The sequence below is a fragment of the Macadamia integrifolia genome, unplaced genomic scaffold (genome assembly GCF_013358625.1).
Source record: "Macadamia integrifolia cultivar HAES 741 unplaced genomic scaffold, SCU_Mint_v3 scaffold_68A, whole genome shotgun sequence".
NCBI lineage: Eukaryota > Viridiplantae > Streptophyta > Magnoliopsida > Proteales > Proteaceae > Macadamia > Macadamia integrifolia.
This window is the reverse complement of record NW_024870673.1, coordinates 158,326-169,538: the sequence shown is the minus strand read 5'-3', so window position 1 is coordinate 169,538 and position 11,213 is coordinate 158,326. Positions and strand designations below refer to the sequence as shown.

Sequence of the window (11,213 nt, the reverse complement as noted above, 5' to 3'; positions counted from 1 at the left end):
TCGCAAAGAGGGTTTGAACCATGACCAAAGGGAATTTGATCTCCCCACAAACTCATATGAAGGTTAAACTTACATGAAAGATATAGCCATATAAGAAAGGCAAATAAGAAAACTGGATTTATGAGAATGATGCAGAATTGAGGGTTGATTTTGGTATTTAAGATTTTGAGGGCATAAGGGCCAGTTTTTTTTAACAAAGGCATAAGGAGAGATGAAGTTTTCAATAGGTTTGAAGGACAAAGATCAAAATTTTCTTTAACGTCAGTCTTAAAAGATAGATATTTCATTTTTTTCATAGAGGAAATTGGGATATTACGAAATACGTTTAGCCATTTAGGGTATTGACTAACCACCCCCCCTCCACCATTCTTTTTATTTGTTGGTACTACAAAATTTTCCCTTTATATAAATTCATATGCCCTTCCTAACTCATTACCACAAAGGCACAAACCCCAGTTATTCCATTCTCTATTTTAGTTCCACCATGCCACATCTCATTTTGTTGCTTGGACTTATGATACCAGCATACTTTAGTGTAAGAAAAATGATGTCTTTTCCATTATCCATTCACTGCAATGTAGGAATTGTTTGTTCTTGTTTTATCTTTCTTATTTGGTTTTTTTTTTTTTTTAATGAAATTGCAGAGTTATCAAGCTGAAAATTCTTTCTCACAGTACTGGGAAGAGCATATCGGTCTTCCACAACCTCCATATTGGTTTGCTGCAAAAGCTTCTCCATTAAGCCTCCATCAAATGGTAGTATTTATGAAACTTATGGAGGAAAATCAATTAGCTTCCCACCTACACTTGTTTTGTAAGCAGGCTAATGTAGCTTGTTCTACAAATGTACTAGTGAAAAAGACAAACGACGACACAACCCTACCACCAATAGCCCAATGGAATGGTTTAAAACTGAAATATGAAGGCCTTCCAAATGAAACAACATTGTCAGTAGCCAGCCAAGGAGGATTGCCATATTTTCGAGAATCAATGGTGAAAGAGGGACGTTCAATAACTATCCCTGATCTAAGAGATCCATTGTCATATAAATCATTCTTGCCACGACCTTTGACATCAAAAATCCCATTTTCTTTTGCCCGGATCAAGGAGTTGAACAAGCTTTTTGGTGTGGTGGATGAATCAAGCATGGATGAATATATTCGAGACACCCTTGAGATATGTGAGAAGAGCCCTATACAAGGAGAGCAATGCACTTGTGCAACTTCTGTTGAGGATCTCATCGATTTTGTTGCCGAGAAAATAGGGCACCATGTACGTATATGGAGTACTGAGAGCATAGAAGGATCTTATGAGAAAGTCACAATTGGAGCTGTGAAACTCATCCATGGTAACCTCTCTGAACCACCAGTCTTATGTCATAGTCAGCCATTCATATTTCAAGTCTATTATTGCCATATTTTTCAGAAAGTGAAAATATATGCAGTTGACATACATGCTCGGAAGAAAGTGAATCATGCAATCATGGCATGCCACTATGACACATCAACTTGGAATCCAAGCCATATTGCTTTTAAGATGTTGGGTTTTGGCCCAAGACTAATTGAAGTCTGCCATTGGATAAATGAAAATGGAATGGTTTGGACAAAGACTTTAAGTTGATCAGCATTTTAAAATTTGATTATCTTCCAGTTCCATTGTTTGTGTTACATGTTACCGCTTATGCTTTTTGAAGAATAAATAATGACTGGCTTTCTTGTCATGTCTTTCAAGTTTCAATATAATTTTGTTTTTCATTTGTATAGTATAATTTTTCGTTTTTCATTTGATGTTCATGGCAAGGTGTAATCCTTGTTTTGTTTTGGTTTTCATGATGTTCTAAGCATTTTGAGTACACAAAAAAGGCTAAGAGTTAGCAAATGGTATTCCATGGTTTGCTTTCCAAAGGTGGTTATATTTGGAACCTTTTCTCCAATCTACAACGAGGAAGAATACACAATGCTTCAGAGAGGCTAACCCTATGACAAACTACCAAGCCAAACAAGCTGCAAAGACGAGGACTTCGTCATTCTCCGAATCTTTAACAACACCTATATGTTAGGAAGTTGCTATGGATGCAATGAATAGACCAAGGTTTAGATTATGCTAATCTTCTGGTTAGGTGCTCCCTGCTGATGGTCATGCTGAAGGTTGGACAGTGTTTATCTTAGGTTGTCAAATTGATTATTTCTTTTTGGCTTCTCCATATAGCTGGTTTTTTTCTTTTTTATTGCTCTATTTCTAAAGAATGATCTTTTAGCCACCCACCCACCCACCCCACAAGAAAAAAAAGGCAAATGGTGACTTGCTGCATGCCATACATATAGTTAGTAAATTCGGGGAAAAGCAAAAATTAGGTATAGGAAATGTTTGGGGTATTTGAATCAATTGCGCTGCCATCTTCATTATAGGTCAACAAGATTGAGTCTCGAGCAGAGCAATATGGAAAATGAATATGAGTGATTCTAGGCAGACTTATAAGATCAAATATGGTCTAGAAAACAACTCCTTGGGTGCCCACTTAGTTTTTCTATCATATAAGGTGACGTGGTCATTGGATTGGCCTGGGTTGGCCATTTATCAAAATTTTCTACTACAAATTCAATAAGATACAGTTTTTTTATCCCTTGAATGATTAATATATTCAACCAAAGTGCAAGAAAATTTTTCCCCTAAAAAATTGGAGGAAAGAAAAAAAATAAACCCATGAACATCAAAGAAGATTGATTCATAGATCCGATGAATAGATTTAAAACCATGAACTCAATTTTTAAAAATCCGTTCTATCCAAATATGATATAGATTGTGACACCGAAAGCGATATTACTAATCGAATCAATAATGGACTTCCCTTTAAATTTCCTCTAGATCCCCACCCTCCGATTGTGACCTGCACTTAAGTAGAATACAAGAAAAGAGACATCGAAAAGATGGGTGTTGAATGTCCTCCTCGTTCCGACAAAAACAAGAAAAAGATGATGGAGATGGCCTTTGTTTGATAATCTAGCTTCAATGGGAAGGTTGGCTCAACTGCTTCTATCATTGTTGGATTTACTTAACTTAAAACTTAGAACCAGAAGATCAAGACAAATTCATAAGATTTACTCTTTGTGTGATGGAAAATAATGCTCCATAAGGGAAACATTTTATATAGAGGTGGGCAGTGTGCGCGATGGAGGACTGGCCCAAGCCCAAGACCAAGCCCAAGCCCAACCCAAGAACTGTGAGAGCAGTTCCTACCCAACCAGGTCTGAGTATTCCCATCCTGAGCCCAATCCAAGCTGATTTAATCGCAGAGGGGAGGGTTTTCTAAGTAATTTTTCATCTTTTTTTAGGTAGAAGATTTCGTACAAAGATCATATAAGAAAGAATCTACATGCTACACCAATGAAGGATTGAAAAGCAGTATTATTCATATGGGTTCACATAGGGCCCACATGTTCATAATAGGAGAGAGAATGTCACTGTCAATTCCATTGTTTATTATGTGATAGTAACAAAAAACAATATGTACAATGGTGACATATCTTTTCTTTTCCATATGGTAAAGGGCAAGAGAACCTTGTTAGTGTAAGAAACACCGGACCAGAGAGCCAACGGGAGGATGCACGGTATTATATCCAGTGCACGTCAAGCAGGGTGGCACAGTCTTTTGGCACCCTGTACAGTTTGAGTGTTTCTTGCGCCAGACTGACATGGTGGTTTTTTCTATAAATCATAATTGTTTGTGGCTCCTATTTATCCTTCCTAACACACAAAGATAATAGGAAGATAATGGGATTTGGAGGATTTGTTCTGCTTCATGAGTGTCAAAAATCTGATTAATGATTTCAGATTTTCTGCACCTTCTTGAACTATCAATGAGTTCAGAAACCTTCATGATTATTCTCTGCAGTGAGCATCAAATGGCTGAGAGCATTTGGGCACGCGTCCCGATGGCCTCCCGACCATCCGAGAAAGAGGATGTTTTTGCTCATTAATGAGCAATTTAAGGGTTTCACATTCTGAATTCCCTATTGGAGAGACATGGGACCCAACTGTCCCTAAATATTGATGTTATAAATAGGGTTTTGTAGGTGCTCATGGCATAACTAGGGTTTTGTTGTTAACAGTTTCCCTTTCCAACCATTCATCTTTTTCAATGCCTTACCTTGATATCAGCAAAAAGATTTGATTATAATTTTGTAAATTCATTAGGAAGACCCAAGTACTTATTCATCCCATGTGATTGACACCTTCTCTTTCACTTACGTTGGGGGTATTTATTGCATATTCACTACTTGACCCAAGGGATTATAGAATATTCCAATAATATTTCTTTATCTATGGTAGATAAGTACTATAATTATTGTAATAATTTATACTATATAATGCATGTAGGTATGCCATGTAAATGGTTATATTTACATAAAAGGCTTGGCTTCTGTACAGATTTTTTGGGGCTTGGGCTTGAGAATATTTCAAGATGCCCAAGGCATCAATCCAAGCTCAGCCCAACTCTGGATTCTAATGTTTCAGTCGAAGGCCCAAAGAAAGCCCAACATTTTATTTTTATCACCTTCAATGGGGAAATGATGGACCATTCCATTATTAATCTCTCTCTCTCTCTCTCTCATTAGGCAGTGGAGATAGCCCAACAGTATATGAAGATATATTAAGGTCGAAATGTAGGACTACACCTCTACAACACTCCTTCTTATGTATACATGTAGATATACATTTTAAGGACAACAAAAAGACTATGCGTATCATGTTAAATATTTTATAGAGGATAACGAAGAGACTAAGCGTACCATGTAAAATAAACTGGAATAGCTCGTGAAATACCACTTGAAGATCTAAGCAAAAAACTTCAATTAATAGGTGAAAATAGTCCATTGATATATAAAGATACATCCGAAGTCTTAGATAGCTATCTTCCTGTAAATGTTTAATTATAAATACAAAATGGCATCACAAATTAAGATTGAGCTAGATAAGTGGATATAATATAAAGAAGATTTTGCATATTTCATTGGAGCATTTGAATATGGATTGTTTATATCTTTTTTCTTTTTTTTTTTGGTTGAAGATCTACTCATATCTTGTCTTGATCCATTTATATTTTTCCCAAGGTAACATGATAGTTGCCTTCTTCCCACTAAGCTATATTGCAAATTGAGGCACTTTCGTGCATTGATTTCATCACCCCAATGATTAAATCAAATGGCCGATGCAATTCCACATCAAAATCAAATAATTAAATAAAGCATCTAAAGGAAACATGTGAATAAATGTGAAAATAGAATAAACACTCTCTAGAACTGATCTGGCATCCACATTACTTATTCTAACGCTTTTCGTAAGTGAAAGGGGGGAAAAAAAATGAAGGCGAGCATTATCATAGTTTTTTTTAGATATTAAAAAATGGAAGAAGGTTTTCTAAGCAAGTAATGTAGAGGAGTGCACCAATAGCAATAGAATAGTTTCGTACATTTAAGGGCAGCGACTTCATTTCATGTTAGGCATAGAGAGAGGAAGTGTGAACATACCATCATAAGTTTCCCTAAAAACAATCACCTTGGGTGATGTACTAATGGCGACGGCGACTTAAGTTCATTGGTCTAGGTTTATTTTAATAAATGTATATTAGATAAAGATTAATTTAATCACTTATTTTGAGTACTTACTTAGATTAAAATATACTATTTTAGAACATGCCAAAATTAGGGCTGTTTGTCCTTTTGAAATGGAGTCTTTGAGTTTCATCAACCCATGTGCTCTTTTCTTCCTCTAAAAAAAGAGCTTATACAATTTAAAAATCTTCCCAAGGTATGATTAAAAAAAAGCATTTGTTTAACTTCTTATTTAAGAAAATAAACATTTTTTTAAGTTTACCTAACAACTCAAATAAGCATTTGTTTTAAGCTTAGCCAAAGCTAACTCAGCAGCTTTTTTTTCTGTTTTCTTGAATGGGGGTATTAAGTAAAATATTCATTAAGAAGAAAAGAAGATCCACCAAAATCATCACTTTCATGCAAAACTGGGCAAGAGGAGAAACTAACAGCAAAGGAGCTCCTCATTCTGAATTTAGCAAAGGAAACAAGGGAGGAAGAGGAGGCAAGATTAACCCAAGGGGATAGCACAGTTGGTAAGCAATGGATTTGGTATGAGCCATAAACTCGGACTTCCTAAGTTCGACTCTCACTAAGCACACCTTGGACCACTCACACAGGGATGTTTGTGCTCTTCACTGCTTTCAATGAAAGTTAAATGGTTTTCATTCAACCCTGATATGACCTGGTCCATTCGATTGTGGGATTAGTATGGGCTCACGGGACTAGTCAGGCCAAAGACCCGGATACCTGACGTTAGCCAAAAAAAAAAAGAGGAGGCAAGAAGCAAAATGTCATCAATATATGTAGTATTGCCTTCCTTGATGGCATTGATTTTTTTTTTTTTTTTTATACTTCAATTGAGTCACATTCAACTTCCAATCGAAGTTTTTAGGCTAGAAGGATTCCTTCTCTAACTAGTTTGGCTTTCAAGAGGGGCATCAAAATCCTCTCCGATGCGCATCGAATGGTTGGGCGGACCTGGGGGTGTGTGCCTAGATCCTCTTAGTCATCTAATGTGTGTTGGGACGTTGGGCGCATTTGAGAAGATCTGAATCTCAAAAGTGACATTTTTAACACTAAGAGGAGACTGATAACCCACCACAAATTAAAGTGTCTAAATCATCACGAATGATTGCTCAACCACACGTCTTAATTAACAAAAGAGTGTTGAAGGACTCATCTTTTAATAATTTCTACCTCCCTATGTATTGTCGTAAATGGAACAAGATTCTTATGGGATCCATAAGTGAAAGACCAATAAGGATCGATTAGATTCAGATTTGCCAAGACTCATATTATTGAAATGTAACCCTAAAACAATGTAAAAAAAAAAAAAAAATACAAACAATTTTACGAGGGTTGACAAGATTGCCTACGTTCTCAGTGAGATGTAATATTACTTCACTATCAATAGAGAACAGGGTTAAAGTGTTGTCCTCATACATCCATTAGATTGTTTACAGAGAAAAAAAAAAAATTTGAAACCAATAACCCGCTTTTGCCACAGATGCATCTAAGACATTGTTTCCACAACAATAATTATAATTTGTGAAAAAAATGTATTACAATTATAAAGAAAAATAAGAAGTGATATATTTAATTATTTATGTCTTTGTAGATATTTGAATAGCTGAGAACGTTGGACTAATTTGAACGTTTGATTACTTAAGGCAACCGACGAATGGAATCCAACGGTCTCTTATTATTAGATGGGACTGAATCCAATTTTAAGAATCGTTAATATGGAGAAGGTTATGAGATTAACATCCTAATATATGATTATTATGTTAATAAGAAAGAAAGAATGTTGCCAAGTTATATAGCATATGCTAGTGCCTCCCTATATTTATCCTTCTCGTCTCTTTTTGTACACTACAAAATCAAATAAGAAACTCAATCATTAATAATAATACAGGGCAAGGGATTGTTGCCTAATCATGCTCCTTCCACTTAAGGTAGATGCCAATGAGAGTGCAAAATAAGGACATCAACATGAGGAATTTTTTTATTATTAAGAATTAAAAAAAACGTTACCCAACAATTAATGCCACCTGTGCCTTCTTAGATAGGATAATGAAATGATCACCCCTTCCTTCTTTCTTTCTTTCTTTTTTCTTTTTCTTTTTTTTTATTTTTATTTTTTTTTATTTTTATGAGAGGTACCCCTTTCCATATTATTATTTGGAGAGAGGTTTTCACACTACCAGTGTAGGAAGGAAATTGTACACTACCATCAATTAGTGGTTTGAAAAAGGAATCAATCCATGTGAATCTACATTGTCAAAATAGATTAAAAAAAAAAAAAAAAAATCAAAATACATGCGTGGGGTTCATACTTTTATGGGGAAGCGTGGCCTACGTTCTTTACATTCAATTTTAATTTTCCAAAAAATAAGGGTAAAAATGTCATTTCACAAATTTGAAGATAGAGACATAACTGGGAACACAATGGGGTTGTGTGGCAGCATATCAAAATCATGTGGGATCCACACGCTTACCAAACTGTCAGTGGAGACGTCATGGTCTTGTGTGAGAAGTCTATCAGTCTTTTTTGTGACAGTGATAGGTGTTTAATTCAACTTTGAACATCTTTCACACGTGGTTGGCTTGTGCCATTCTTCTTTCTTCACTACCTACTAACCACTTAAACCCTTTTTTTTTTCACGTTAAGTAGCTAATTCTTTATTAATTTGAATTTTAAAATATAAATCCCTTCAATTAGTGGTAATACTATAATTATGAGTATGAACAGCTTTGATGGAATATGCACATTGGAAAAAAAAAATAGTAAAAAATTGTAATAACATTCGAATAATAATAAGTGAGACGTCGAGCGCACCCTTACCATGGGTGATCAAAATCCTCTGTTTTTCTCATCCCTGTTTTTCTTTGTTTTACTACCTGTAAAATGTGACACATGGACAATAAGGAGACCAACGGTCAAGATTAGGTGAGGATTATTACATTCGGTGCGTTGATCTTAAAGTTGTCCACGTGTCACGTTCTGTAGGTAACAAAACAAGGAAAAACAGAGATGAGAAAAACAAAGGATTATTTTCCTATCATGGGACTCAATCTTTTCCCATCTTTGCTTTGCCTTATTTGAGAATATTCTTGGCCCGCCCGATGGAAGTAAAATGTAAGCCATGACGACGCCGCATGTGAAAAATGCAAGCGCCAGCCAGCAGGAAAGTCACCACAGGCACAGGTTCATGCATAGAATTCTCGCCCGACGCACGTAATATTTAAGATATGACGACGGCGTATGAGAAAAATGCAAGCGCCAACCAGACAGGAAAGTCATGAGGCGAAGTGGTAATATGACTTTCTCTATCTCAGTCCAAGTAGCGACGTCAGCTTTGCAATAGAAAGTTCAATTTTAATTTTTCAAAATTATTTTTTAATATTAAATTAAGAACAATAGACGCGCACTCACACGCGCTCTCCTCTTGGTCTCTTTCCCTAGTCATGTGGACGTGGACCACTCTCTTATGAATTGGAGGCACTCTCCGCCATGTGCGTCCATTGGGTTAATGTGAAAGTATATATGTATTTGATTACTGCCTCATATATTGTATCTGATCTCAAATCGATTGATCTAAGTTTATTACATCGAATACATGATGTCCATGTAGCGTCTTCTCAAGCAATTTGAAAAATTCAAGGACAGATGAGGATGGAGATGGAGGGGTGGGGAAAGAGTTAAGAGAGAGACCATATAAAATTGTAGGTGGGTGTTCCTTGTAGTTATATAAATTAATTACAGTTTGTACGTAGTTTCTTCGCAATAGATGCCACATAAAGTTACGGTGGGGCGATTCCTTGTAGTTGTAGCTACATAAATTAATTAGGAATTGTAATCCTTGTTATAGGTACTTTTAAACTTCGGATTGTGCACCATACTATAGTAGGATTTGGGATTTAGTTCAAGTTATCATTTACAACATAGATGTAGGCACACTATCAAAACCGTATTAAGACTTGTCTCTTGTGTGATGTGTTTAATTGCAAAGTTGTGTGGATATTTGTGAAGTGCTCTATGAGTGCATGTGGTTGCGAGGAATGTGCTTGTGAATGAGTGATTATATTGTGTCTATGTGTTTGATTAGTGCTTGTAAAGCAAAAAACGTGAATTGAGAGAATGATTGAGCTGGGCTTGAGGATAAATTTATAAGTGCATGCTGTTCTGGAGGGAAGTCTCCCTCCTCCCATGTGTCCATTTGGATTCGGGGTGCCCTTTCACTCACACGTGCAGATCGAGCCAAGCTAGGGTGTTGACCAAGGTTGGGTGAGGTGTGGCTGTGGCTGTGGGTTGATTCAACCTTTTGTTGCTTTTGAATATGTTCAGAGTTTTACTTTTGTCATCAAACTTTTAATTGCAAATTCGATGTATACAAGTACATAAGGTTGTGTCCCTTCTACCACAAAAAAAAAAAAAAAAATTTGTGTCCCCCACATGTACACCTTTGTATGGATACATTACATACATACACATCTATACATGGTACAAATATGCCCATATAGACAAGATATCAAATATATAAATACATGACCGTAGAATTGAAAGGGGTTGTTGTTAACTACTGGATCTACTGAGATTGCATTACTAAGAGTATTTTGTCCTACAATACAAATGCACCATTTGACAATGTTCTGTTTCTGGCATTTTTATGTTTTCTTGTTTTCAGAAACAGAGAAACAACCTAAAAAACGTTTGATAAAGTTGTTCCATTCCACCTGTTTCCAAAAACATAAATCAAAATTTATGCTTATTTACAATTTTAGAAACGACTTTGACAAAACAAGTTCTACTTGCTTCGTCGTTTCTAAAAACAAATTTGAGAGGAAAGAAAAAAAAAAGACTGTTGTGCCGAATGAATCTCTCAACTATTTAAACCTAAAGAAAGGCAACCGAACCCTCTCTCCTTTTTGGGCCTCCGATGATACTATTGTGTTTTTTAGTAGTATTATGTATGAAAAAAATGTTTCAAAAAACAGGTTTATTAAACACAAAAAAATCTGTTTTTGTTTTCGAAAACGTGAAAAGCTGTTTCTGTTGTTTTTGTGGGAAAAGTTGTTTCTGTTGTTTTTAGATACAAAAACAACAGAAACGTTATCAAACGGTGCAAAAGAGTATCATTTATTGTATTTAATCATTGTTCTTCTTACTATACCATATTCTGTCAATCAGTGAGTGTTCATAGTCGCTGCTTCTTAACTGTATTTTGTTTGTGAATAGATGAGTATAACCTTCAGACTCTCCAAGTAATCATATTTAGCAGTGTAACTTATGTGATTTAAGAGTTGATTTATCCTGGAGGTATAAACACTTAGGGCCCGTTTGATAACGTTTCAAGAAACGCGTTTTTACTGTTTCTATTTCCAGAAACAACAGAAATGGAGTAAAAAACATTTGATAAAACTGTTTCGTTTCACTTATTTTCAGAAATAGAAATAGAAATTTTTACTTATTTATGATTCAAGAAACGACCTAAGCGAAACAAATTCAACTTGTTTCGCCGTTTCTGGAAACAACTTGTGGCCATTTTTTCATTGGTTGTTATCGACTTCTAAAAACATGACTTATCAAACACATTCAATTCCGTTTTTGTTTCTAGAA

The 11,213-nt window shown here is 35.6% G+C and overlaps 1 protein-coding gene across 1 annotated transcript; it reads left to right on the top strand.

Moving 5' to 3' along the window:
- Positions 1–440: 440 nt before the first annotated feature.
- On the top strand, positions 441–1,753 carry LOC122071725 (polygalacturonase non-catalytic subunit AroGP2-like). The gene is made up of 2 exons (XM_042636114.1): positions 441–535; positions 645–1,753. The coding sequence occupies exons 1-2, from the start codon at positions 485–487 to the stop codon at positions 1,617–1,619; spliced, it is 1,026 nt and encodes a 341-aa protein (XP_042492048.1). The 5' UTR covers positions 441–484; the 3' UTR covers positions 1,620–1,753.
- Positions 1,754–11,213: the final 9,460 nt, after the last annotated feature.

Bases quoted from the DNA above. Each gene is read 5' to 3' on its own strand.
- LOC122071725 (XM_042636114.1), top strand. From the start codon at position 485: ATGCCACATCTCATTTTGTTGCTTGGACTTATGATACCAGCATACTTT. The intron at 536-644 runs GTAAGAAAAATG...ATGAAATTGCAG, and splicing joins TGATACCAGCATACTTTAGT to AGTTATCAAGCTGAAAATTC.